The 27172-nt window shown below is 37.2% G+C and overlaps 1 protein-coding gene across 1 annotated transcript in view; it reads left to right on the plus strand.

Annotated features, from left to right (window-relative positions):
- Positions 1 to 26548, plus strand: part of CNBD1 (cyclic nucleotide binding domain containing 1) — a 136083-nt gene extending 109535 nt beyond the window's left edge. Inside the window, 1 exon segment of the mRNA XM_088537010.1 lies at positions 26398 to 26548. Coding sequence (XP_088393136.1) covers positions 26398 to 26548 — 151 coding nt within the window.
- The last annotated feature ends 624 nt before the right edge of the window (positions 26549 to 27172 follow it).

Consider the following 27172-nt stretch of genomic DNA (forward strand, 5'->3'; position numbering starts at 1 on the left):
TCTTGAAAAGTCATCTAAATTCTATAGAGAATATGCAATATAACCTCATTAGAAATCTTTATCCTGTTTTCTCCTTAATTTGATTTATATAATTGCCTTTTTTTCTGGGTGAGTTTATTGCAGTAATGTTCTAGAAGAGCTTCTAATAGTTTTGGGACATGCAATTGCCTAAATAAAACAGTTAAGTTCAGCTAGATGTGGATACTTCTGATAAGAATCATTGACCAAAGAGAGCCTGTTTAGATTACAGACATATGATTTATTTTTCTTTCTTTTCTTTTCTTTTTTTTTCTCTAATCTTATTTATTTATATAACAGACAAAAGAAGCTCTAGGCTCAGGGCTGCAGATGGTTTGTAGGCATGAAATTCAATTGTAATGGCACTCATGCTTGGTCCTATCTATCAGGTACGCTCTTTATAGTGGTTAAATGAGGTTGTTAATTTTGGTTTGAAATTACAATCAATAATCAATCAACAATAATCATGGTGAAAAATAAAAGTAAAATTTGAATTTGCAAACAAGCCAGATTTAACCTCATTACTCCCTTACTCCTTGCTTTCCCCTCTGATTCTCCACACAAAACTCTCCATACAAACAAAAATGCTTTTCCAAACCTTCTTTCAAGATCATGCCTCTCCTCTACTCAAGGATGTTGTGCAGTGCACCCTGCGTGGATTTAATATTCTTACTTATTGCTCTCTAACCCAGTAGCTGATCATAACAACCTCACTTTTAGTTCTTACAGACAACAAAATACATTCAGATTGCTCCGAGAAGTGGCATGCTAAAATGAAAGCAGGCATTCTTCTCAAAGCACTAGAAAATGCCTACATGCAAATGATACTCTCTAGGGAAGAGAGAGAATGCAGTTTTTCTGGGTTGCATTTGTCTGATATGCCATACTGCAGCAGTCAGTACTAACTTATCAACTGATAAACAGTTATGAGGTTAAAGAGGCCTGGCTCACCTTTGCAAGATTGTAGCCCACTAACTTTTGCTCTAAACTTTAGAACAAAACTTTTTAGAACTGACAAAGATGATTAAGGACTGGAGCATCTGTCTCATGAGGAAAGGCTAAGTGAGCTGGGTCTGTTTAGCCTAGAGACGACTGAGAGAAGTGTCCATGCTTGAGCAGGGAGGTTGGACTAGATGATCTTTAGAAGTTCCTTCCAACCTTAACCATTCTGTGATTCTGTGATTCCCAAGAGGAAATATCTAATATGTATATACAAACATAAGTATATGATATAGGTACATACACACACACACACACACACACTGGCCACACAGAGCAGCTCAAGCAGACACATGCTGCAGTACACAGACACAAATGGCACTGAAGACCTCATCCTGTTCCTCTCTGGCTGATCAGGATGAACACCCGTTACTGGGAAATGCATGTGAATAGACGACACGGATCCCTCAGTAACTGGCCTTAAACACCTGTGAAATTGTTTAACAGCACAATTATTATATGGAAGGTCATGTAAAAACATGTTTCTAACCATGTTACAGTAAGCAGTTTTGCCTCTTCTGTTATGAAACTATAGGAAAAGATTGCCTAGGCAGGTCTACCATAAGATAGGTTAATACAAAGACTTAAAGGTGAACTAAGACATACTTGAGCAAAAAATAGCTCTGCTGTTGCAGGCATTTTAAAAACTTTTAGCCTTTACGTATGCTTCTGGCAATCCACATCATCATCCTCAAAGTCCTTTCCAGCTAAGCAGGAGGGGTGCTGATTTCAACCAGAGTTGAAAATAGTGTTGCTAACATTGGGCAAAGGTTGCTTTTGGCATCCAGCACGAGTTGCTTTCAACCACTAGAGCTCAGCAGTGCTGCAACAGTAGTGTAAACCCCAGGCATTCCACCTTGCTACTGCTGCAATCTTCCTATTAACATAAGTTTTTTTTTTTTTTTCCTCTGTACAGGTACACCATAAAATTGTACTGAGAAGGAGATGCGATTAAAGCATTTGGCCTTTCCCATTAGATGACTAATATCAGCAGTATGTGAGCAATGGGGTATATTTCCTGCTAGAAGCTCAGCAAGTGGCTTATACAATCATTAGTTTATCTTGGGTACAAGCAAAAATACCCTCTTGTGCATGTGAAACAGCAGCTTGCAAATGTGTACCCATCTCTAGTTCTCAAAAGCAAAAGTACTCTTTTTTTTTTTTGAAAGAAAGCAGAAAAATGGGGAGAAATGGTTGCACATATTAGAGAACACATACTGCAAAATCATGAGTGTCTTGTAAAATACTAACCACTTGACATCAGTTGCAAGGAATGGAGCATTGGCAAGCACAGTTTAAGTGTGTATGGTTTTATTTAGGTTACAGAAATCTGCATTCACCTTGCTCTATTCCCTTTCTAACCTAATTTCCATCTCTACCTGCTGTCTTTGTACATCTGCCTCTCAATTAAACCTTACACCTGCAGTGGCTTCAGTTTACTGACCATAGCCATCAACCCTTGCCATTATAGCTGAGGTCACTAAGTTTTTCTATGATTTAGAAGTGCAAAAATTATGAAATGGGATGATTCTTTGTTACCTATCGGCCTGGTAGACAGCATACCTTATTGACAAAACACCCCCCCAAACACCTTCATTGTTAAACAATCACATAACTACATGTAAAACATTCTTCTGTGTAGTCAAGTGTCTTTAAAATCATGATTGTCATTATTATCTCATTTCACAGAGGCCCAGAGCAATAAAGTAAGCACACAGACCTACAGATAAAGATTGAGGGATTAGTTTCCTTGAGAACTAGGTCCTAATATTTACTGCCTTTCAATGAATGGATTGGGAAGTCCTAAAGTTTTGACACTACAAAGGTGGAAGAGGATAATTTTTTGGCAAAGGTACAGTTTTTACAAAGGATTTTAATGAACATATGCACAGAGTACAGCCAGAAAAGCTTTGGATTCTATTTGAGGTATTTTGTAACAAGTTTAAAAAGCAAGTTTAAAATATTTATTGTCCCTTTATATTTGAGGCAGAGTTAGAAAAATTTCTGTCTAGAATTGTGAGGGTTGATATCAGTGATGCTGGACTGTCATTCTGCAGTTCTGTTGTTTATCTCCCAAAATTGGAGAATTCCTGTTACATTTTGTGAGATTAGGACTTTGCTCTGTGTCATTGTGAAAAGTTTCCCACTGTGCAGTAGAGCAACTTGACAGTTAGCTGCTGGCCTTGTTCAAAGGGGCCTGCTGTGCTTTCGCCTTGCTCTCGCAGCCTAATTGTCCAAACACCAAATGTAAGGTGCTGTATAAATGTAAAATATTATTGCAGCATACTCTGCTTAATTGGGACAGGTTTTTTATTGAATATCTTCAAGGTAAGTAATTTAACCTCATGATAGTAGATTGTAATGGCTTCTTTTTAATTGACTGATATTAGTATAAATTCTGCAAAACAGCTATGTGTACATATGTAGCTAGTGCCAAATAGTTGAATAGTGTTTTGATGAAAACGAACCTTAAAGAAATAGACTGACATTCTGGATCCTTTCAACAAATAGTAAATCATTCTGTGTGGACTAGAACTCTGCCCCTGATTTCTGAGCACCTCAGTTTTCTCAAATTAAAGTCTAAATCCTTTTAGAGAACAACAAAGTCCAACTAAAGATCATGGAATTTATAGGTTCTATTTGCAATTTCAGGCCCACGCATCAGATAAAAAAGTTGAGTAATTTTTCCTGTTTCCCTTCTGGAAGGTCCCTAGGTTCATTCACTGCAGTTACCCTTCCACCCTTATGATGTTTATTGCAATGCCACCTCAGCTATGTCTTGAAATCTTTAAAAAGGCATACAGCCAGAGGGGTTAATGCTGACAACATTAGTATGCTATTCAAAAGGGAGGTGAGTCACAGCTGAGTTTCTCATGTGAGAGCTTTCCATGACAAAGCTGGTTTAAAAGGCTTGTCTTCAGAAGAGTTCCATAAATAGTTGTTGTTGGCAGATGAATGTGAACATGAGCAGTTTTGGATAGCCTTATTGCTGAAGCCACTCTATTGTGAATCAATAGCTAGAAGACAACATAGTAAACTATTCCTGATAATTTTAGGTGGTGGTTCTCAATTTCTGGATGAGAACTCCTTAACGGAAGATTACAGGCACCCCTAAACTCTTTGAGGTGCTTTCTGGCACTGCCTTCTAGGAGTGGAAGGAAGGAAGTGCATTTCTGTGAATGAGGCTTTGGATTCAGCTCAAAGACAAGAGCTACCAATGTTTTTGTTTCTCAGCTGAGAGTAGAGCTAGCTGAAGCTTTCCTCCCTGGTTCCGTCTCAATGAGAGCTAACAGCACATACTCCTAGCTAAGAATAGGATATGGGTCTCTCCCAGAAATACTTGGTATGAAGAGTAAAACACCAAAGATGGAGATTAGTACTTGCTGTGGTGGTGGTAAGTAACAGGCCCGGCATGAAATTTGCCTCTAATTGCAATATTTGCAATTCAGCATACTCAGTGATTCAAACTTTAGGCTTAAACACAGTCTGAATACAGTGTCTTTTCCATCTCATTGTCCAGGGTGACTATAATTAGCTGGCATAAGGCATCCTCCAGAGCCTGCCTTTTCCCTAGTTTCTGTCTACATGTCTGTTCTTGACATGTGAACTCCTCAGGGCAAAGACTTTGAGTGTCTGGAAGAACCAGCTAGTGCATTGTGGCTACTGCCATAAACACACATGGATTTTGTTAAAGCGGTTGGGTTTTAACAGAAGCCACAGCCCTTAGCAGCTCCCACAGAACTTCTAGCTGGGAGAGAACAGAGGGAAGTGCTGGAGCCGAACTTATTTGAGAAGATGGTTGCATATTTGACAGTGAAATGACAGCTATCAGACCTGAACTCTTTAAAAAGTGTAATCCATAAATAGAGATTAGTTTTTAATTAGTTTTGATCTCTTGCTTGTGTGTCAACTTGGGTGGGAGTGCATAATGCTGTAAAATTTCTAGCAGTTAACACAGAAAATCAAAGATTACAAACAGGACCATCTTCTTCATTTCTATTTGCAAAGAAAAGTATTTATCTACTTCGTCAGGCATGCTGTAATTTCTTTTTTTAGGAAAGAAATATATGCTTATTCAGAGCTATAAGGATGAGTGTGAAAAATCCACAGGTCAACTGTTCTGAACTACTGAGCACTCTTGTTTCGAGATTATCTCTACTATGAAAGGATTCTGGAGTTTAAATTAAATTTAAATAAGCATTCAAAGGTTTGATAATAATAGGTTTCTTAGTGAAAATTGTCTTACAAGAAATGTAAAGTACAATTGCTTTCATTACTCTGGGGACAGTTTTAACACCTCCTGAATTGTTTTCACTGCATACCTATTACCTTGGCATATTGAGACAGCTCAACACACACACACAAAATGTCTGTTTTATTTAAAAGCATAGCCTGCCTTTGTTATTCATTAAATTTCTACTTTCCCAGTCAGGAAATAATTTCCCTAAAGGAATCATAGCCCCACACTTTTATTCAGGTGACAGTTGAAGTTGAATCTTACCTCTCAGGTACTTTTTCTTACTTTCTTCTTTAAATAATTATTAATGGGTTGCAAACTGAATAGCCTTAATGACTTCCTAGATATCCATGTACGCAATTTAGAGAGCAAAGAGATTTAGTAAAATATATTTTACAGATAAGTTTGAAACTGTGGATTTCTTTGGGGCCTCGATCAATGAGTAATCTGTAGGTTCTATTTGCATGCCATCCCTATTCCACATTGGTTAAAACTTATTTTTCCTTCAGCTGTCTGCTCTACTGGCAATGAATTATATTTTGGTGCCAACAATCATTTTGTGCAGCATGAAGAATGCTATTGGCCTGCTTCTCACTATTTCAAGAGATTCTCTTTGTATAAAAATAATACATGTATCTATGTGCTCCCTTTGCATTTTTGTGATTTTTCTTTCTGTTCTGTGTTGTTTTTGTAGTTCTTTTTCTCCATGGACAATTGTACCATTGTCTCTGTGTGAGTAGAGATGATCCCTAGGGAGGAATCAATGATGTGATCCTTTTTTGTCTTTTTTCATGCTTTTGAAATATTTGGGAAACAAAACAAAACAAGGTTTCTGATCATTTCAAACAGAGAACCAGCAGCCAAGGAAGTAATTATTGTCACTGTGCTTATTGACACAACCATTTTTTTCCTGTAATGCTCTTTGTCCTTGATTTTAGAAAGGACCAGAAGTGTATGAACATCCCTATCTTCATGTGCATATATCAAAACTGAACAAAAAAGATGCATTAATCAAGTGAAGAAAGCAAAAGATCAGGAAGCATAAGCAGACCTCCAGACAAATTGTAATGACAAAATACTTTTTAATCACTGAGAGCAATTAACACTGTAAGAACACTGTATCGAGGAGAAAAAAAAAAAAAAGGGGGGCTTCATTGCTTATTCTTCCTACCCAAGGCTGGGGCTTATTTCAGGAGCCATGGTATAATTTAGTGTCCCTTGCTGGGCTCAGGAGTAACTGGATGCAGTTGTGTGACCTTGCTTATATAGACAAGAAGCTAGATAGGAGCAGTGGTGAAAGGGGGAAGATAGCAACTGCCATGGCACTTTGTGTGGAGTGCTGTGGGGTCGTCATGATTGGAGGTTGTCTCATGAGTTTAAGCTTCTTAAGGCAGATGAAAGTAAATGGTAACTTTATAAATATTTAAGGCTTTAAGGAATGAAACTTGTATTTGATTGGCCTGTGATGTCAAAGCTGAAAAAAAATCCCTATGGATATCTAGGAGCACAAATAAGAAAATTAAAGTTCCAATAGTAGCTTTTGAGTCTATATTTTGGATTAGGGTCTTTGGATAAGGGCCTTGAATCCTCAGTGATAGAGATGTGTCCCTTTTTGCTTGTCTTATATCTTGACAGGCAAGTGGAATGAAAGGTCTTTTTCTTAAATATCCTAATATCTAGATCATCATCTATGTGGCTTGGTATTCCCAAATTATCTGTAAAGTTACATTTGACCAGGGCACTACTAATACCACGCTAATTCTGTTTCACTTTCTTGAACACCAGAGTTTTCCTGTGAGCCGCCATTTGAAATGCGAGGTACCTTCTTTTCTGTTTCATCTCAGTAATAGTTTGAAACTGAAATGTAAAATGCATCTCTTGCTTTGAGAAAAAAAAAAGAACATTTTAGTAGTTCTATTCTTGTCTGAATGTTTCTGTAAAGAGTTTTTTATTTTTGATACTCTATTAAGTCACCTTGTTTATTAATGATGAAATGATGAATCCTTACTCTTGCTTTTTGTTTTTTATTTTTTAAAAGGGAAATATTCGAATATGTAGTATCTCCCATCTACCTGTCTCCAAAATTGGAATAATTTCCATTAGCAAATTTTATTATCATGTAAATATTTTCATTAAAATAACACTGATTTGGGGGCTATATTTAATTATTAAGATTCTATATAATACATATATACACAAACACACCAATATGAACACCAAGAGCATTATAGAAAGTCAGATAAGATTTTCCTGTCTGCAACTATCTAATTTATTTCAGATTTATTGGGAAGAAAGAGAGACATAGACTCATTATTTTCAACTGAATTAAATTGCTGGCTGCTCATACTACATCTAGTAACAGCATATTTTATTTCTTGTATAGTCAAAAGTCTCTGGAAGCCACATAGCTAAATTCTGGACTTTTTAACACAGTAAATGTTTTATAAACATCAAGATAATTACAATATTTTATTGATGCATATTTAAGGAAAAAATAGATCACTTTATTATCTGCATCTTGATGGCCTTAATGCAGCTAATTAACTATGTAAATGAGACAGTTCTGCTGAATTTTGTCTCAAGTCACAAAGGGTTGCAAGTCTTTGTTGTGCTTTTTAAGTATTTCCTCTTTCTTGAAAATAGATGTATAATCTAGTGGTCTCTCATACATCCAGGACAGAATGGGCGAAGTGGGCCACAGAAGATTTCTTAGAAAATTTTAAACAGCCTGGGTTATCTTAATGTCCTGTATAGCTCTGTTGATTTCAGATATAAAGACTCTCACCTATGAATTAATTGCAGTGTGATTAATTGGTAAAGATGAGCATATAACTCTCATGAGAGGCCTGATCTTGCACAAGTTCTCTGTAAGCTGTTAGTTTTCTTAGATCCTAGTTAGCTCCTTAGTCTTCTTAGATCATCAGTGGTTTCTGTGAGACTCTATGGCAGAGTCTTCTGCACACATAGAATCATTTATACGAGCAAAAGCTAGGGTGGTTCATTCGCAGAATAAAGACAAAAATCCTCAAGTCAATGCTGTGATATACCTTCCTGACAGAATATTTGTGGGCAAATATTAACCACAGAAACTGCCATTAATTTCTGTTCGAGAGCTGCTTGAGATTTTTCCGTGTGTTTAATCTGACTTCCTATGTAAAACAGACTTAGCATTTTCTTCTAGTATTCTCTCATAAAGGACAAGAACAAGTGGTTGCACTGAAAATATTTTTTCTAGTGAAAAACGTTTAGTCTTCCTGTAAAGACCCTATTTACCCTATTCTTTGACATGTTTGTTTCCAAAGCTGGTTGGTCTCCCTCTTTTAAACATTTTTTTTTAAAAAATCACATCTTTTGGTTACTGTAGTCTTCCTGTAAGTTCAGCTGGTTATTGCCAGGTAGTTAACAACTCTCTTCTGCATACTGATTTGTTCAATTTCCATTAACTTGAAACAGCATGTTAGTATAATGCTACTGAAGGAAGTAGACTGCAAATATTAATTCAGAAGCGCTTGTAATAATATATCAATTTGTGGTTGCTAGGAAAATCAAATAGATGGCAAAACAGATTTCAGTCTATCGTCACAAATTTGAGAAATGACTAGTATTAAAATTTTGCATTTTCAGTGTTCTAGAATGTGAAAAACTGCTGTCAGTAATGATCTAGTGTACTGCTGCTTTTGCTAAGGGCTTTATAAATCTGATTAATGACGCTTCCATGAAATAACAACCAAGTGGAACAAACACATTCTTCCCATTTTCTTTTTGTGGTGCTGACATTTGGTGTTGATTGAAAAAAAATGTATGTTTCATCTTCTGAATGCATGTAATACAATGACTTTGAGAAAACAACAACCAATTATTTCTTTATGTATTGTGTATTTGTAATATCTACTATATTTGCTGTTAGAGTAATTCAGTGTTTATTGAAAATCAGATAATTTAAAAACAATACCTTTCTTCTTTTCCTGTGAAAGGGATGGTAATTGTACCATGCTGATTAGTTTTTGTTCTCTTGTTAATTCTTTTTGATAGACCACTGTAAATGACCTGGAAACATCAGAGTCTTTGTACTTCTGTCTTTAGAAACAAATTAATTTGTATGGCAGGCTATCATGGGCACCAATGGCAAAAATAAGAAATGTAAAAGCTTCCCCTTATATCGGCATGATGTGTTCCAGCTTAAAACTTTTTTTTTTCTTTCCTATGGCATCTTATAAATAATTGGGAATTTATTGATAATTTTTAAAAAGAACACCTGAAAGTCGGAGAGCATCATACAACATATTTTCACTTAAGTTAGTATGCTGAGAAAATGCTAAATTCAATAATGAACCTTGTGGAGATTATATGATTAATACCCCACGCAACACTGAAAATATATGGCTGCTTGTTCAAGCAAGAACTTTAATCCTCAGAAGGGATTACTTTACAGTTTCAATCTTTAAACAGCAGCATAACAACAACAACAAAAAAGCAGAAAAATTTATGTAAACAATACACATTAGACTAGTATATCAAAAACAGCTCATAAGCCACTTAGAGTCTATTTGTCCTTGCAATATATCACACATTACATTAAGATAACTTTCAAAAATATTTTCCTGAGTAGCTGAAAGGATCATTTTTTATAAATGTGTATTTCCTACTTTGAAGCAACTTTTAAATTATGTAGCAAAGGCCATACTGCATCGTTACACGTATGGTAAAGAGTCGTGGCACCTTTTTGAAACTTACTCTATACTCATGGTTCACAGAGGTCAGTGCTGGGTTTATCTTGAAGCCTGAAAGTGTTCAAGTGTTTATCTTCATATGTGACCCCAGGCATTCAATCCAGGAGGCTTCTTCGGAACCCACCAAACAGCCTGGGCTCTCTGTGTCGTGCTGAGCACCTCGTAGAATGAATCTAAAGGCTCGGAGAAGTTCATGGACCATCAGTGTTTATTGAAAGTACATTTAGTTCTTTATATGTAAATGAATAAATCATTTCAATGCCTAAGATTATATTTATGGAACAAAGCAGGCCAAAGGTCTTAACACTGATTTGAAGGTCTGCTGAAGATGAGTTCTGCTTTTCTTGACCTGAAAAAAAACCTGAGATGCTGAGATTAAGCAGACTGCTGGTAGGATCTGAAGCTTTCACAGACACCAAAAATCCACTTCACCTCCACCAATTCCTAGATTCAATTACTCTCAGTTCATTAACTGATTTCTTTTTATAATGTATACTGATTCATTAAGTCAAGACAAATTAAAAACTTTGTTCTCTTATTTATTGGATCACTTGTTTTTGAGCATTAACTAAGCAACGACTCTTTGGTTTCTGATTTAGAAAAGCAGACTTTTATTTATAGAGAAGAATCCCTTAGAATCCCATAGCTATAGGAGAAGCTGTTGCTCTGGGTATGTTCCTAGTAGGATAGCTGATTGGCAGAACACTTCATAAACATTGGATAATCCCACATTCAGTCCCTTCCTTTGCCTTGGAATGGGAAATAAGCTTTTTCAGACCTGAGTACACCAAACAGAAGAGTATTTAGTGGGGTGGAGTGCCCAGTATCGCTCTGTAAATTTTCCTTTTTGAGTGGCATACTTGAATGCTCCATACAATCTGGTAAAGAGTGAAGAGTAAGGATGGCTTTGTGATTTATTTCAAAGGACTTAATTTCCTGCTCTGCAAAGTATTTATACAAAGCTGGTGCTCAGTTCACAAGCAATATACTTAGTTATATAATTAGCCTTTGGTTTGGACAGGACAGATATTACTGCTTTTAAAACATTCCTTTGGTTGGGGCTAGATATGTTGATTTTTTTCTATGCTATTTTTACTGAAATATCAATATCTACAGCAGAGATCATTCACCTTGATTTTTATGAAGTATTTTATTTTATTTTACGCAGAATATTATGAGTTGAGTGAACCGTGATTTTCCAGTGAAACTTTGGCTAGATCTCCAACATTATATAATTAGCTTAATCCCAAAGACAGTCATAGCCTCCCTGCTGGTGCATCAGGCTTGCATCTCCATTTGATACGTTTGCCCATGTAAAGTCCATTTATGTGGGTAACGCTCAGGACCACATCTTAGCCAGCAGTCAGCAACGCCTGCTGAGAGGCCAGGAGGATGAACGGTTTAAGCAGCTTTTTAAACTGCTTCTCAGCTGTTTCCTGTCTCTGTGAGCCCTTCCAGTCCATTTCGTGGCAAAATTAAAAATTAGCTCTAACTGTCACTGAAGGTAGTCTGGGGTGACATGCTTGACTTTGGAAACACTCGGCTGTAGCTAAGAGGGATCTTGCTGCCTCTCATCTGCTGGCTGGCACTGGTAATTGAGACACTGTTTCTAATTGCTTGAGTGCCCCTCCATCACTTCGTACTGGTATAAATCCTCCCTTCCCAGGTCCAGCAGGAGTTTCCTCAGGGATGGAGCACCATCGTGGTTGGGTGCTGGTCCCTGCTAGACATCAGGCTGCTCCTCCGAGGTGGCCCCATGCGGTGCCCAGGGCTGTGCTGTTCCCTCCGCACATTTCCTGCACAAAGTGATGATGGGGAAGCCAAGGAAGTTCATGCAAATGGTGGCATCCAAGAGAGGCTGTAGACAGTGGTGGGCAGTGGTGGGCCCTTTGAGCAGAAGCAGATGGCAGACAGCGCAGCTTCCACATCGAGAGTGCTCCATCATCTCTTTGTGCTGGAAGGGGTGAGAGCACTTTTGGCCTTAGATAAAAATGCTCCAACAAAGATAATTAGCAGCAGGCCACCCAGCGGGTGTCCTATCTGCACGTATCCATGGCATGCGTCCTCTCTGCTCTTGGGAAAGGTCTACCCTTTTGCAGGATTCCATATTTATATATGAGAAGCCTACAGACTCCTGAATGCATGATATCCTTCTGTAACTCAGTATCTGAGCTGTCTGGCATGGAAATTGCATACAAGAGGATTCCTACATATTCATATTACTAATGAGGGCATCAGCAGAACTCTGCAATCTTGCAGCTTTTATGGAAAATAAGATGATAAATAGCCATGAGAGTTGGACCTGCATGAGCCTGGCAGAATAAGTTCTTTTTTTCAGAAATAAGTCTGAAGTTAAAGTCATGCAAAATGACAGTAGGCATTCCCATCACAAACTGAACTGCTTTGACCATGCTTCTTGGAAAAATGTAAGAGGGAAAAATTACTTAGAGGTGCTGGATATGCAGGGTTAGGACATCGGTTAGAATTACATTCACTTATGCCTTTGTAATTAGATTTGGCTGATTTTCTCTGGACAGAAAAGAAAAAAATATTTTTTACTTTATTTTCTCCTTTTAAACATTATGAGACATGGGCCACAGTGTCAAAATACATCCTCCCCAAAATGTTTATAGTCCAGGATCTGTAGTGTCTTAAGTATATTTCCTTTCTGTTGTTGCTTCATTTGCAAAATCCTGCTGATAGTATTCCTCTGATAGCAGGCCTTGGGAACACTGCCTGCATATTTTTATGAGTATTTTATGACACACTCCCTTACTAGCACTTATATAGGTTTCCTTTCAGTTCAAGAATGTTCGTCCTTGCTCAGTTAGAAAGTTAATTCTCTGCTATACCTTGGAGAGAAGTCTGATTGTCAGATTAGATGAAGTGCAAAGAGCTCTTCACTTTGCTCTAAACATACCTGCAGTAGAAGAAATAAGGCCAGTGACTTCTGGATTGGTGCTAATATTTCTGAAGTAGAAGTGCTTGGCAGAAAGGAAGATTGGCCCTTTCGTCCTCAAAGCAAGAAGTGTTTTGTTGTCAATTTTCTCACTTTAAACAGTTAGAAAAGTTTTAGTCGTGCTGAGTGTATTCACTTTTCTCTGGTGATTGTCACTGGAGGTGGCTGGAATTTGTCACTAGTATGTTAGCAAAGAGGAAGAAAGTCAGTTTTGACCATATTCTTAAATTAGAATTTTTTATATATATATATTAATTTGAAAGATGTGCCAGTTTTTTTTTTTCACTTTCCTATTTCAATGAAAGTTCTAAACTCTTATGACAATGACACTTTGCTTTTAAATTCTAACTAATTATAATACACAGGTAATATTCTCAGATACAGAAATGAAACATTTGGAATGAATTTGCCCATCTTATTTTTTTCCTAGTTCTTTTTTTTGTTTTTGTTTTTGTTTTGACCTATAACAGGAAAATATTTCTGAAGTCTCAAGATTTCTGAGTAAGAGAATTTAATTTTCGTCTGGTTCTTCTTGGTCTTTGTCAAATTCAGTTTTCCAGTTTTCAAATGCTGAAAACTCTAATTTTAGTTTTAAGCTTTTCTTGAAAATTTTCAGTGCCTCATCTGAAATATACCCTTGAGTTTTCATTTAAGACCAAAGGGAACATCAATGAGAACAGATGCTGAATATATTGGAAAAAAGGACACTTTTATGGTGATATTTAAAAATGAGGCACTCAAGCTCACTCAGGATCCTGAGCTTATTCTTGATATTGTATGTTGAAATAGACTAAATTGAAACACTAAGTGATATGCGTGTCTAGAATATATTCTTGGGGAAGCAGCCTAGTAATACCATTTTTTCGGTGTATAAAAACACAAAGTAGAGTTGAAATGCAATCATCTGATCCAACAAAATAGACCCGTTGCACCATGAAGTTTCTCACGAGTTGAAAAGGCACATTACAAAAAATAATATTTTGTTTCAACATGCTTGCTTAGTAGCTGATGGCTGTATATATGTTTATTAGTGTTTCAATTTGTTTCAATGGCCCATGCAAAGAAATAATAGGGAGAGAGCATATTCCCTTCCGGCCTCCCCGCCGTATCCCCAGAGGCAGCCGGTCTGGCTCCCGCAGCAAAGCTTCCCTTCCCGCTGCTCCCTGCCATTAGTGTCCTTGGGAACAGAGAGCCTGGAGACAGGAGTGCTGCTCCGGCAGCTGCTCAGAAGGTGCTGCTGAAGTGACATTTGAGAAACTCACTGCCCTATAGTGGAAGGCAATTCAGGGGAATTTGAAAAAATTCCCAGCATAACACAGCTTATATAAATACTTTGATTGAAAACTTTCAAAACCAATTTCATTCTGAGGAAATGACTGTTCTCTTTTGCCCTTGTATATATTTTTAATGCTTCTCTTCTAGAGTTTCAGACAGAGAGTTCGATTATTTTCTGAAGAAGCTGGAAAATATTTACTGACTATATGAAACCACTGACTGAAGCAGAAGGGCTGACGGAAGCTTGAAAAAATTAGGTACTGGGATAAAAAAAGGATACATTTTTAATAATACCAGTGAATGTGTAAATAAATAGTGAGGAAACTTGAAAGAAATATTCCTTTAAAACATTCCACAAGAGACAGGAAACACATTTTAGGGAGAAGGAATATGTTTTTGATCTTTCTTAACTAGCAGTCTGATATGAGAGGAGGAGTTATTTGTCCTGCAATGAATGCTGAACCATCCTTCAAATTGCAGTACTCAAATCCAGGATCTCCCACATTTCCAGTATCAATATTTACCATGGGGTCCAAAGGGTTCTGAAGGATCCTTTTTGTATCAGTACTAGCTGAATTAAGCCCTAAATCTGCTGTTCAGGAAAAATACCCAGGAACGTTACACTGATGATCAGCTGCTCTCAGGCGTTATGTGTTTTCGGCAAATATTAATGTTTTTCCTTTGACAAAATTTTATACTTTGCGCTTCAACTACCAGTGTTTCAGTCAGTGATATTTGTCTAGATAATATCTAGAAACTTGTATTTGAGAACAAAATAGTCGTCATAATAATAATAACAACAAAAGCACGAGCTAATTCTTTTAATCTGCATTCGGCATATGCAAGTGAGGCCTGGTCCTTGCACAACACACAGAACTCAAGGTCGTAACAGTGATAACTTTTTATGATTGGAAACGTAATCTGCTGCAAATTAAGCACATATTTGATTACCCAAAAGAACAAATACATTCAGTCAGGTATTCTGAAAAAAAGATATGGTAATTGAGAGAACATCTCCTGTAATGCTTACCTGGTAGGTTCCTGGTTATTCAGCTGTGAAAGACCATTACTGCTAATGAAAATGAACCATGTAGTGCAGTGTAGTCCTCATTTCATTCTTCAATGCCCTATTGTATTGGAATTCATGACATCTTTGAACTAAATGAAAGCACGGACACCTAATCATTGTTTAGAGAACAACTGATAAATAAAGATGAAGCTTAAAGATGTCCATGCCTTAAGGCACAGAAATAGGATTTAATGTATTATCACTAGTCTTGATGGGCAGCTGAGAAGATCAGTAAGAAACATTTATTAATATTAGCTGCAGGAGCAGACAAAGCTTGGAATTTTATTCATTCAAAGCCCTGTATAGTTTTGACAAGGCTTTCATCTAATCCGATTTGGCTATTTGCTCCAAACTTCAACTTTAAATTTACTCTTCTACCTTTGCCCTTTTACCTTTTTTCATTGTTTTAACTTCTCCTCATTTCCCTTTCTCCTCTCTTTGAGTTTAGCCTCACTTGGCTGTGAGTAACTTTCACCCTTGTTAGAAAATGAGAATTAAGACATCATTGCCAGCCGTCAGATAATTCAGTCTGCTTTTCTCTTTCCTCTTTCTGTGCTTGAATTGTAGCTCACAATCCCATCAGACAGCATTTGCATGGACATCTCCAAGCCACAGATCTGACATCTTGGAGATCTGTTCTGTGTCGACCCTTACTCACAACCCCAAAAAGCATAATTAGCATTCATAGCAACACATTGAATTAAATATCCTGCAGCCCATGTTTGACGTATGCTCATTTTAATATACAAGGGGGTTAAATTGACCTTAAAGAGCAGTCTGTCATGCAGATACTGGAAAGCTGAATATGTTAATGATGGAAAATGGCTTATTTCAAAACTAATGTTTATGACCTCATAAATAGAGCAGAGAGCAATATTTTTATTTATTTATTTATTCCATGCTAGATCTGCAGACATAAATGATGTTCACTTGAAAGTATAATTTTGGTACTGACTAAATAACAAATTATGTTCACAAGGTCTTTTGAAATAGGAGTTCATATTGTGCCTGCCAGACATTATTAAACGTATTTTGTGCTACAGAACATGGCCAGGTAACCAGGCTAGATACAAACTCAGACTATTACAGTCCACCATCGGTAATTCATTAAGGACCAAAGCCTACTGAAATGCGTGAGAATTTCACCATGGGCTTTCGTTAATGCAGTGCTGTGGATAATGAAATTTCGAGGTTATTCACATGCCATTCCGGAATCCATTGCATGCTGTCCTTTTATGAAAGGACACTGTATACATTATGATATGGGCTGAAAAAAACATGTTATTATCTGAGACATAATAAAAACGACTGGTGGCATGTGTCTGTTTTACATTTCTCTACCATGAACATGGGGGATAAAAGAAGTTTGCACCTAATTAGGCATTTCAATGGTCACCAACTCCAGAATGGCTGAGCACAGCATTTACTTACAGAGTTAGGCTGTGTATTATTAGAAAACATAAAAAAAAGAAAAAAGAAAAAAAAGAAGAAAAAAAAAAGACTGTGTATGAGCAAATATGAGCCATTGTCTGGGAATGTCTGCAAGAAGAGCAGAATACAGACAGATTTAGGCAGGAAATTTGGATTTCTTTATAACTTCCTTGGAGAGACCTCCCCTGTGTTCTAAATTAACCAGTGATATGTTGAGCATGTTAATTTAATTTAGCATTATATCATTATTAGTGAAGGTAAAATAATGATGCATTAAATTCAAGTTGAACTATAATGGAAATCCTATAGTCATTATACATTTATTAAAACCAAGTGAGTTCATTATACCACTAAAATAAATCCCAAAGAAATTCTTGAAACAATTGTTAAACTGCTATTTTAAAGTGTCATTGGTTGAGTCATTCTCTGTAACTTGAGGCTGCCCTTGATCTCATTCCAAAAACATCCAGCCATTTTCCCTCTCCAGAAGAACAGAACAGTGCCAGCACAACGCTTCAACATAAAGAAGTGTGGGTCCTCCCTTTTCAAAACTGAAGCATATTTTTATATATTAAGTGGTGAGTTACTCTTTGCTTTTAGAATCATGAAATCACCTTCCTATTTCCTCTCAAAATTCTCAGACATATATATACACGTATATATTTATTACCCATTGTGCATATGAGAAAAGTCCACAGATGTAGATGGAAGAATGAAAGCTCTAAGGACATACTAACTACTGATAACATACATATTGGAGACATCTAAGTTTCAAAAGATACTGCTAATGAAGACCTAAAGAATTATTCTGTGTGTCCATATCATTTTAAAGGAGATCTGTTGTTGTCTCTTTGGAAGGACATTAATAAGGAATTTTTACTGTGGTATCATTCATGTAAACAACCCTACCATGAGAATTATTTTTTTTCTACCACAGCTCATTCCTCAACAATTTTAAAAGCTTAAAATATTAATCAATGTTATCTTCTCCTTTTTATGGACAAGGAAACAGGCAAAATTGTGAAATAGAGTGAGGGAGATGAAAGAAAACCCCTTCCTGTTCATAGTTTTGTCCTAGTCAGGCTTACAATTCTTACATATAAGCTCCTGACATATCCAACATTTAATTGGTCAGTTCTTCACTTTGATATGCAGAAGAAATAGTTATTATAAAAAATTTTGTTTAAAGATATGCATTGCAAATGCCAGTTGCTATTTAAAAAGTTCTTTTTGGCTATATCAAAGCCTGTTCACTGGCATGCTGAAATGCACCTCTCTATATAGCATGTCTCGCTGTCAGATTTCAGCTTTCTAGCTTCAGAAATCTCTCTGCTATGTCTGTTTGTAAATATACAATGCTATGTCTGTTGAAATATACAATGAGGAAAGTCTTTTGTTCAACAACTCTAAATTCATTCAATCTGTACTGTCTAAATTTCCACTTTTCCACTCTGGAAAATTGTCCTTGAAGAGGTACCAGCTCTTCATATTTGGACAGGAGATAGAGGAAAAATATGCAAAATTATTATGCAAGAAAAATGGCCTTTTTTTTTTTAAAGAAGTAAGTCCATCCAAAATATTTAAGTATCAATTTGCAGTATATATGGTACCTCCTTTTGCAAAATCAGGACACAGTATTATGGCCAATTTTTCAACTTATCTAAAGGACAGCACTGACTTCTCAGAAGCATTTCAGCTCATTCACAAATACTCATGACAAGCTCTTAGTGCATTACCAGTTGTCCTCTCAGTGCACACAGCCTCTCAGAGGTCTCTGCCTCCCCAAACATGATGAGACCTTGCCATACATGGAAGACTGGGAGCAGATAGCAGGGTGCCTATGACTGTACCTAAACCAGTGAATGTGGGCCCTGTCTGTGGATCTAGATGAATGCTGTGGTCCATACCAGAATTGATCTGATGAAGATCTACAGACAGAAGTGATGCTCCTGGAAGAAGCTGTGTTACTCTTAGACATGGGAATTAGAAGGAGAAAGAGAGTAAGCGGAACCTGGAGAGCTGCACTGAGTGAAAATTCTGGTGCATCCTCTGTTGTTTGACTATATTAGCTTGAAAGCCTCAAAGTCTGCTGTGGTAAGGAGAGAAACCTCTTCATATGTTAAAGTGTTATTACAACTCTCATTTTCTTCTCCAGGGCACATCCTAATTGAGGTTAGAATTACTACATTTGTTTGTTTTGTTTTGCTTTGTTTTGAAGCAATAGCTAAAGGCTTTTAATAAAGCTAATCAGTGTACTTCATTACTTGAATCACCTGACCTCCTTTACCTCAAAATATTTTGAAATAAATAAAAATTACAGCTTATTTGGTTTTCTGCTGCCAACTGATTCCAGTTCATAATGTAGAATATACTCTGGCTACTTAGATGCCACTAATAATGAAGCATAACTAGGAGACTGTTGTGTACTGTCTTTGGTAGATGGATATCATTTGCTAACCAGGGGTTAATAATTTATATAAAATGAAGCTTTTAGATGATCGGACTATCAACTTACTTGACGTGGTTAACTTTGTCTTTTTTTCTTTTTTTTTAATAACATCTCTATCATTTCTCCATTTTATATGTACTAGTTGTTGTGGAAACATTTAACATTGGCATGTGTCGAGCTTCGTCATAGCCACATAGGCAAAATGAAACTGCCTTATATAGTAATTGAACATTTATGTAAAGATTTGGGAGCTAATAAAGATATTTATGATTATAACTGTGCATAGGTGTGTATGTGCAAATCTATATAAATATACATAATTCACAAAGCTGTGCTATCAAGATATTTGCCCACATAGTTAAGATCCCACTTCTCCACAGTAAGGAAGTTATTATACAAGGTGTCCTAAAAAAGGCTCCACTATATACATTTATGTCACAGAATCACAGAATGGTTGAGGTTGGAAGGGACCTCTAGAGATCCCCCTGCTCCAGCAGGGACACCCAGAGCACGTGGCACAGGGTGGCATCCAGGTGGGTTTAGAAGATCTCCAGAGAAGGAGACTCCACAACCTGTCTGGGAAGCCTGTTCCAGGGCTCTGTCATCCTCACAGGAAAGAAGTTCTTCCTCATATGGAGATCAAACTTCCTATGTTTTAATTTATACCCATTACCCCTTGTCCTGTCACTGGCCACCACTGAGAAGAATTTGGCCCCATTGTCTTTACATTCTCCCCTCAGATATTTATCCATATTGATCAGATCCCCTCTCAGTCTTCTCTTCTCTAGGCTAAACTGGCCCAGCTCGCTTAGTCTTTCCTCATATGACAAATGCTCCAGTCCCTTAATCATCTTTGCGGCTCTCCCCTGGACCCTCTCTAGAAGCTCAATGTCCTTCTTGTCCTGGGGAGCCCAGAACTGCACCCAATACTCCAGGTGCAGCCTCACCAGAGCTGAGGAGAGGGGCAGGATCCCCGCCTGCTGGCAATGCTCCTCCTGATGCAGCCAGGATCCCATTTGCCTTCTTGGCCACGAGGGCACATTGCTGCCTCATGGTCAACTTGTCAAGCCTCTTGTCAAGCAGGACACCCAAATGCTTCTCCACAGAGCTGCTTTCCAGCAGGTCAACCCCTCATCTGTACTGGTGCCTGGGGTTATTCCTCCCCAGGTGCAGGACCCTGCACTTGTCCTTTTAAAGGACAAGTATCCTTGTAAAGGACAAGTCAAAGGACTTGTCCATGTCACATGGCCCTACTGTGTATTCTGTACATTACATATTCTGTCTCACTTTTGGAGCATGCTAGGATTATCTTACCAACTATAGAGTACATAAGAAATATACAAACTTACTTATTAATATTTCTGCCTCCTTTTTGCATAATTCTTTGTATTTGCTTAGTACATTTATGAATAGTGAATCCACTGGTCACATTTCCTCATGCCGCTCATTCCATCCCCATCGCCAGAGCTACATGCAAGGCTGAATGAAAAAAACAAACAAAAAAACAGTGCCATGAGCAGGTCTCTGGTTCAGGAAAGCAGAAGACCTTTGCACTGTCTTCACTTTCCAAATTCTTTTAAGAGTTAATGACAGTTCCTTAACAATAATTTGACTAAATATCTGGGCAGATGGTAACATCTATAAGTAACTATGAATAGGACAAATGAAAAGTTTTCATTTCTTAGGTGATCATAAACTAGAAGATATGTGTAAATACAATAAAAGGGAATGGTTAATAACAGGTTAAATTGGTTTGGGTACAGTTATCTACACAGATGCTTGTTTTGTTTAACAAACAAAACTAATATTTAACAAAAATAAAATGTTCTTGTGTATAAAGCATCTTCAGAAATGCTTTAATAAGCTAGGTGCATGATAACTTACCAATAGCACTAGCTGTCTAACACTTGCATGCACTTAAATCATGCTTTTGAGTTATAGCTCTGTCCAAGAAGTATCATTACAGACTCTCTTTTCAACCCGCTCGTTGTGCAGTTTTTAAAATGCGATACCTGGGAAAATTGATGGGTATTTCTTGATAACAACTGATCTGGAAAGGATTCACAATAATCTCACCTGAGTTTAGCCAAGGAAAAGTACATACTCAATACTAACATAGTTATCTAGACCATCTTTAAGGTCCTGAAGGAGGAGGATGGAGGGTTCCTCCTCAGAACCACCTCTGACAGAGTGAAATCTCTCCTAGTTGCCTCACCATGAAGGGGTGAGGAGGAATCACCTTGTAGCTGTGCTCACAGCTGTCCCTTTACTGTATGTGTGGCTGGAAAAAGAACATAGACTAGGCACCCTAACTAGCAGAGCCTTACATTAACTGAGATGAATCCTGAGATTAATTGTTTAGAAATTCCTATTTTTTTTAATTTCATTGTAATATTTCCACAGTGAGAGCGCAAAACAATCATTGTCTTTCTCTGAACTAATGAATTCTATGATTGATATTTCAGACGTCTTTTTCTCTCTCTCTTTAGTGTTAGCTTTTTCATTCAAGAATTGCAAAATGTTAGCTTAATGTATTTTCTTTAGGTCTTCATCATTTCAAACTTTTGCTTTAATTTGTGCATTGCATCATTTCACAAGGCGTCACTTATGCTTCATTATCTTTCCATGCTTATTTTTCTGATAGTCTATATTTTTCTAACTCTTTTCAGAAGTTTTATATATTTCATAACTGCTTATATTCTCTTGATGTTTCCAGTGATGCTTAGGAGGAACATTTTCTCTACTGATTACATGATCCTCAGGTTGATTCCTTTTTATTGGTACTAACACTTTTAAAAGTTCAGCACATACTGTTCTTCTCTGTATTCCTTGCTAGAATGTCTTTTAGATCCTCAGTGGAGATTGTAGGTAGGGTTTCAATGTTACTAAGGATTACATTGTTTCTTCTCCCATTAAAGATTATGATAAACTCTCCCTAATTTCAGAGGAGAAACATCTTGGAAAAAACAAAATACGTATTTCTTGAAGTGTTCCTCAGAATGGTATTTTCAAAAGCCTTCAGCACAATCCTAAAATGTTTCAGAGAAGGTGCCATTCAAAAATCTGTCATCCTCTGAGTATCCTGTGAAGCTACAGCAGATTAGACATCACTTTCTTCTTTACTCTGTTATTGAGAGGGGGAGGGAAGGAGAAAAGGAGAGAGGGAGATGGAGAGAGATAAAGAGAGATGAGAGAGAGAGGAAGAGCGGGAGGGAGAGTGTCCCCTGGCCATACAAAAGGAGCACAGAAACTGGGTTATCAGTGTGGATGAATTGGCTTGACAGCTGTTTTACCTCACTGAAAAGTAAAATTACACCAGATCCTAATTTCAAAGTCCTATATCTAATTTTGCATGGCTGCTCAACCAGTTTCTCTAGCAGTAGCATTGTAGCATTGCTAGTGTCGTCTGAATTGTAAAATAAGTGATAAATAAATAGAGTTGCAAATCTTTCCAGTAGAGTTATAAAATAGTTTTTTTCCCAAGGTTAGAAAATGTGGGATGGAGAAAAATGAATATCTAAGCTGTTTCTTCATCAAAGGAAAAAAGAAAGCAATGTTTATAAAAGGAGTGTTTAACAAATCCTATAAGTATTTGAACTAGGTCTTTTACTGTCACAGTTTTAAGTGAGATTCTTATGAATTAAGTGAGTTTATGCCAATTTGAGGATTTGACCATTGACTTAACGTTATGTTTCTGTGGAATTAAAGTAACAATAGTGCTTTTCTCGTGTCATTGTAGATGTTAGCAGTTGTGGTTTGAAGCTGAGTAATACATGAGAAAACACTAGAATTTAGGATTTTTATATTTTTAAAATGGTCTGACTTCAAGCGAAAAACTCAATACTCTTGGAAAATTTTATTCGTTTTTTGAGAAAACCGTTTCCTTAGAAATAGCTCAAAATGAAATCCTTTATAATTTTATAGTAGGTGGTTGATATTTTGGTGGGTTGGGGTTGTTTTTGTAATTTTACTGTGGTAGCAAATATGTATATAATTACCAGTAAAGTTAAGATCCCAACCCAAAATTAGTGATTTATGAATGGAACCTCATAGATATTCTGAAGATGCCCAGCAGTGGACAGCATAGCTGAACATGGTTTAATAGTGAAAGAATGATTTATACGAATGAAATTTATATGTCTAGTTTATTTTTGCAGTGCTTTATAAATCTTCCTTTAAATTTTTTTTGACTTAAGAGAACTTTTTACAACATCCTTATTGTGTGTGTTGATTTTCTTGTTGCAGAGCTAGTAAAAGCAGGCGAAATAAGTGCATTCATAGGATATATTAGTTCTGGTTTCTGCAATATTTACAGAGAAGTCAAAGCACTTGTGGAGCTGCCACAAGGGAAAAGGGTAAGTTCAACAGAGCTTTTTAAAAAATCACCATTATCAGCATTTTACCTTTTTTTTTTCCTATTCTGGTCAGGAATTTCCTGGTAAGTTTACCCAAGGATATATCCTTTACCCAAAAAGAAAAAAAAATACAAATTCCTCATGAAATTGTGAGATGACATAGATTAGAATAATAATTAGTGATACAGATTATAAAAAAAATAATATACGTGTGTATGGGTTGTGAGTTAAGTTTTTTATAATTTCGAAACCCCAAAAGGATGTTTCTACTGTGAAGGGCATAGCTTTGTGTACATGAAATGGAGAATGTATTCTGGAAAATAACAAATGTGGATCCGAGAATCGTAGTCAACCACTTAAACAGGTGCCATGGAATGATTACCAGGTGTCCTAATCTGATCTTTGGATGCTGTCACCACCTGTTTGCACAGTCAGCATGTGGACACAGCCTTGACATTTCTTCCTTATGCTCAGAGCAATGAATTTTGAGCTATTGAGGCTATTGATTTCATTCAAAAATGTAAGTCACTTGATCAATTAAATACCTGTAATAGGGAAGAGTTTTGACATTGTAAATAAACTGTGAGAGGAAGTGTCATTCAGAACAGACTTTATTTGAAAGCCAAAATTGCAAAAATGGGGACATAAATCTTGTTTTTTTAAGGGCAATTAAATTGTGGAGAAATTAATTCATAGACTTGGTGAAGTTCCTTCTATTTGAGAACTTTATATCAGAACTGTATGTGTTTTATAGGAGATGTGCTATGGACCAAGCACAAGTTGTGGGCTTGATGTAGGAGGGTCTATAACCCTTTCTTAATGAGGATTTGCTGGTTATTGTCTCCGACATTTGAAATCCTAAGCCTCATATTTATTACTGGAGAGATATTTACAAGACAAATACCGTCTGTGTGAAAAGCCAGAGTGCTGTGTTGGCACCCACAGCACTTCTCAATCAACAACAAGGCCAGGAAAAAAAAGCAGTAGCAATGGGAAGAGAAGGCTTTCTACCTGCGGAGCAGAAAAAAGGACGTTTCTCCAAAATGGGGGCCCAGTGACATGTCTGGACACAGAGAGGTGGGAGAGCATGGCAGACAGAGCAGCTGAATATTGTTTCCTTTGCTGGTGAGGCCAGCATAGAGGAGCTCCCCATGGACATACAGACTACCTCACAGAGAACGGATTAAGAGCTGAGCTGAGGAGGAAGCGTCACCTCCAATGAGTCACCTCCACTGGGAACATCCAGACATGAACATGGGGGTGGGCAGCAAGAGCAGGTTGTTTCTTAAGAGTGAGGATAAGCTTCTAGAGGCTGTTGTTGCAGCTAAGCAAATGTCAGCATTTCTATGAAAAAGTGGTTCTGCTTAGGAACAAAACAAAGAAGATGCGAGGAGAGGAGAGAGGAAGGGAGAGGAGGGGAGGGAAGGGGAGGAGAGGAAAGAGAAATAAAATTCACTTTAAACTTTTTTTTTTTAAAGTAATTCTTATTAATTTAAACATCTTACTGTCCTTGCAGTCTTTCCCTTTTTGGAAGGACCTCCAGGCTTCCTGCCTCTTTGTTGCTGATTGTGAGACATTGGTGCAAAGCGAATGCTGTAAGGTCCAAAGGCATTTGGTCTTTGAAGTAACATAGGTTCCCTACATATTCTGCATATGTGCACGTCTGAGAGCATTCCGAAGACCATGCATGAGTTTTTTCCTGCTGTGCCTTCTTCCTGCTGGGTCAATCAGTATGGATTATCCAGAGCCAGCTTTTGGGATGCACTCGTTGCTAAGCAAAGTAGACAGTTGGCAAATTTGGTTTCCAGCTAAGCCTATGGGATACTTCTGCTCAATAATTTAGATTTGGCCTTTGAGTTTTCTGATGCTCTGTGAAGTGCCTAGGTCAGATTTGATAACATTAATTGAGGAATAAGAAGGGTGCTCCGCTCATAGATAAAGCCACAGAATATCTCTCAGCTGCCATGTTGCCTTCTGCACCATTGCAGGTACCCCTTTCCTAATAAGATTTTCTTGCTTCTCTCTTCCCATCCTTGCAATTGATGTTTTAGGGCAGAACATAGAGGAAATAATAATCGATGAAGGGAGATGGGGACAAAGGACTGCAATAATCCATTTTTTTAGGAAAAAAAAAAAGGCACACTGTATTAATCTCTTACATGTACAGAGGGAGGACATATGATATTAATAAGCTGATTTCTGTCATCTGAGTTCCTTACATTGGACACCACATTCAATGTGGTGCATCCAAATATCGCTAGCCACTGTAAATAAAGTTAGATTTGTTTATTCTTCCTCAGAGCACTGTAGCAATATCCCACAGTTCTCAGAAGGCCATATTGCGTAATCTTTTCTCACAGTCCTTAATTTTGTGACTTTAATAATTTTCATAGGACTTATCATCAAGAAAAGCAATGCCTAAAGTTAAATAGGAAAATGCATAAATCTGTATTAAAACCAGAACTATCAAGATTTAATGCATGGCTGGTGCTATTTTTTAAGCACATCAAATTAAATTTCCAGGGGAAAAAAAAAAGGCAATGGATTACTTGTACTTACACTTGAAATGTGGAAGGAAATTAGTGTTTGAATTTTCTCAGGCACTAAAACAAAAACTCGTGACCCATTTTCTCACAGAACAACAGCATTTGGGTATGCACAATCACCCAAAGTAAAATGACTTTAATTTCCAGATGATTTAGATGGTTTTTCTGTGTGTACACATGTATACATCACTCTCTCTATATATATATTTATCTATAAAAGATAGCATACTATCTTTTAAGTAAGTTAAGTAGAATGTAGAGAATTGTTCTTATTATTCCTCACTGCTGTGAAGCTATGCTAAACAAAGCAATCTCTGTTTCTCAACCAGGTTAGAAAAAACAAAAAGGTTCCTATGGGGCAGCTGCACAGGAATGAATCCTTTGGGGAAGTGAGCATCCTCCTGCAGGTTCCTTTTACCTGCACCATCGTCACCGGGACAGCTGTCAAACTGGGCATCATCGATGCTGCTGCTGTGCTAAGTATGCAGTAAGGCTTTGTTTTTTTTTTGGCAGAGAAGCTCCAAAGATGTGTCTTTTTCTTCAGTCCAGATAGCCCACTTTATTCAGAAAGTTTAAACTGTTCCTTCCTCTTCCCAAACTTTTGAAAAACGGCAAGTCTCCTTTTGTATGCTATGTAATGTTTTTTTTCTGGGCTTCCTGCCTTTGACATATCCAACCCTGGCTTCTTATTTTTGAGTGTTAAATCAGAGCATTGTCTGACTGGAATGGAGAAAAGAAGGAAGTTCAGATTTTTTTGAAGTCCTGGAATGAAACTGCAAAGCAGCAGTGGATGAGAAATAAGTCAGTGATTAAAAAGCTCTTTAGGATTCATCTTGCAAGCTTTTTCTGTGTCAAATAAATAGTTTTATGTGGACTTTTTCTACCTCACATGATGTTCATAAGTCTCAGTGATGCTGGTCAACCCAGGCCCATGTATTGCTGAAACTTTGGACATTTTGTGATAGTATCACTGAAACTTTGGACATTTTCAGATGAAGATTTACTTGAGGAAAGACCTGGAGTGCAGGGACAATTTTCTCTCCTCCCACCCTTACTTTCTTACTAGCTGACACAGTACATGAGACACAGATTAAGGTAGAATCC

Source organism: Tinamus guttatus, unplaced genomic scaffold, assembly GCF_059628265.1.
Source record: "Tinamus guttatus ecotype Peru unplaced genomic scaffold, ASM5962826v1 Tinamus_guttatus_pri_ptg000713l, whole genome shotgun sequence".
In the NCBI taxonomy this organism is placed as follows: domain Eukaryota; kingdom Metazoa; phylum Chordata; class Aves; order Tinamiformes; family Tinamidae; genus Tinamus; species Tinamus guttatus.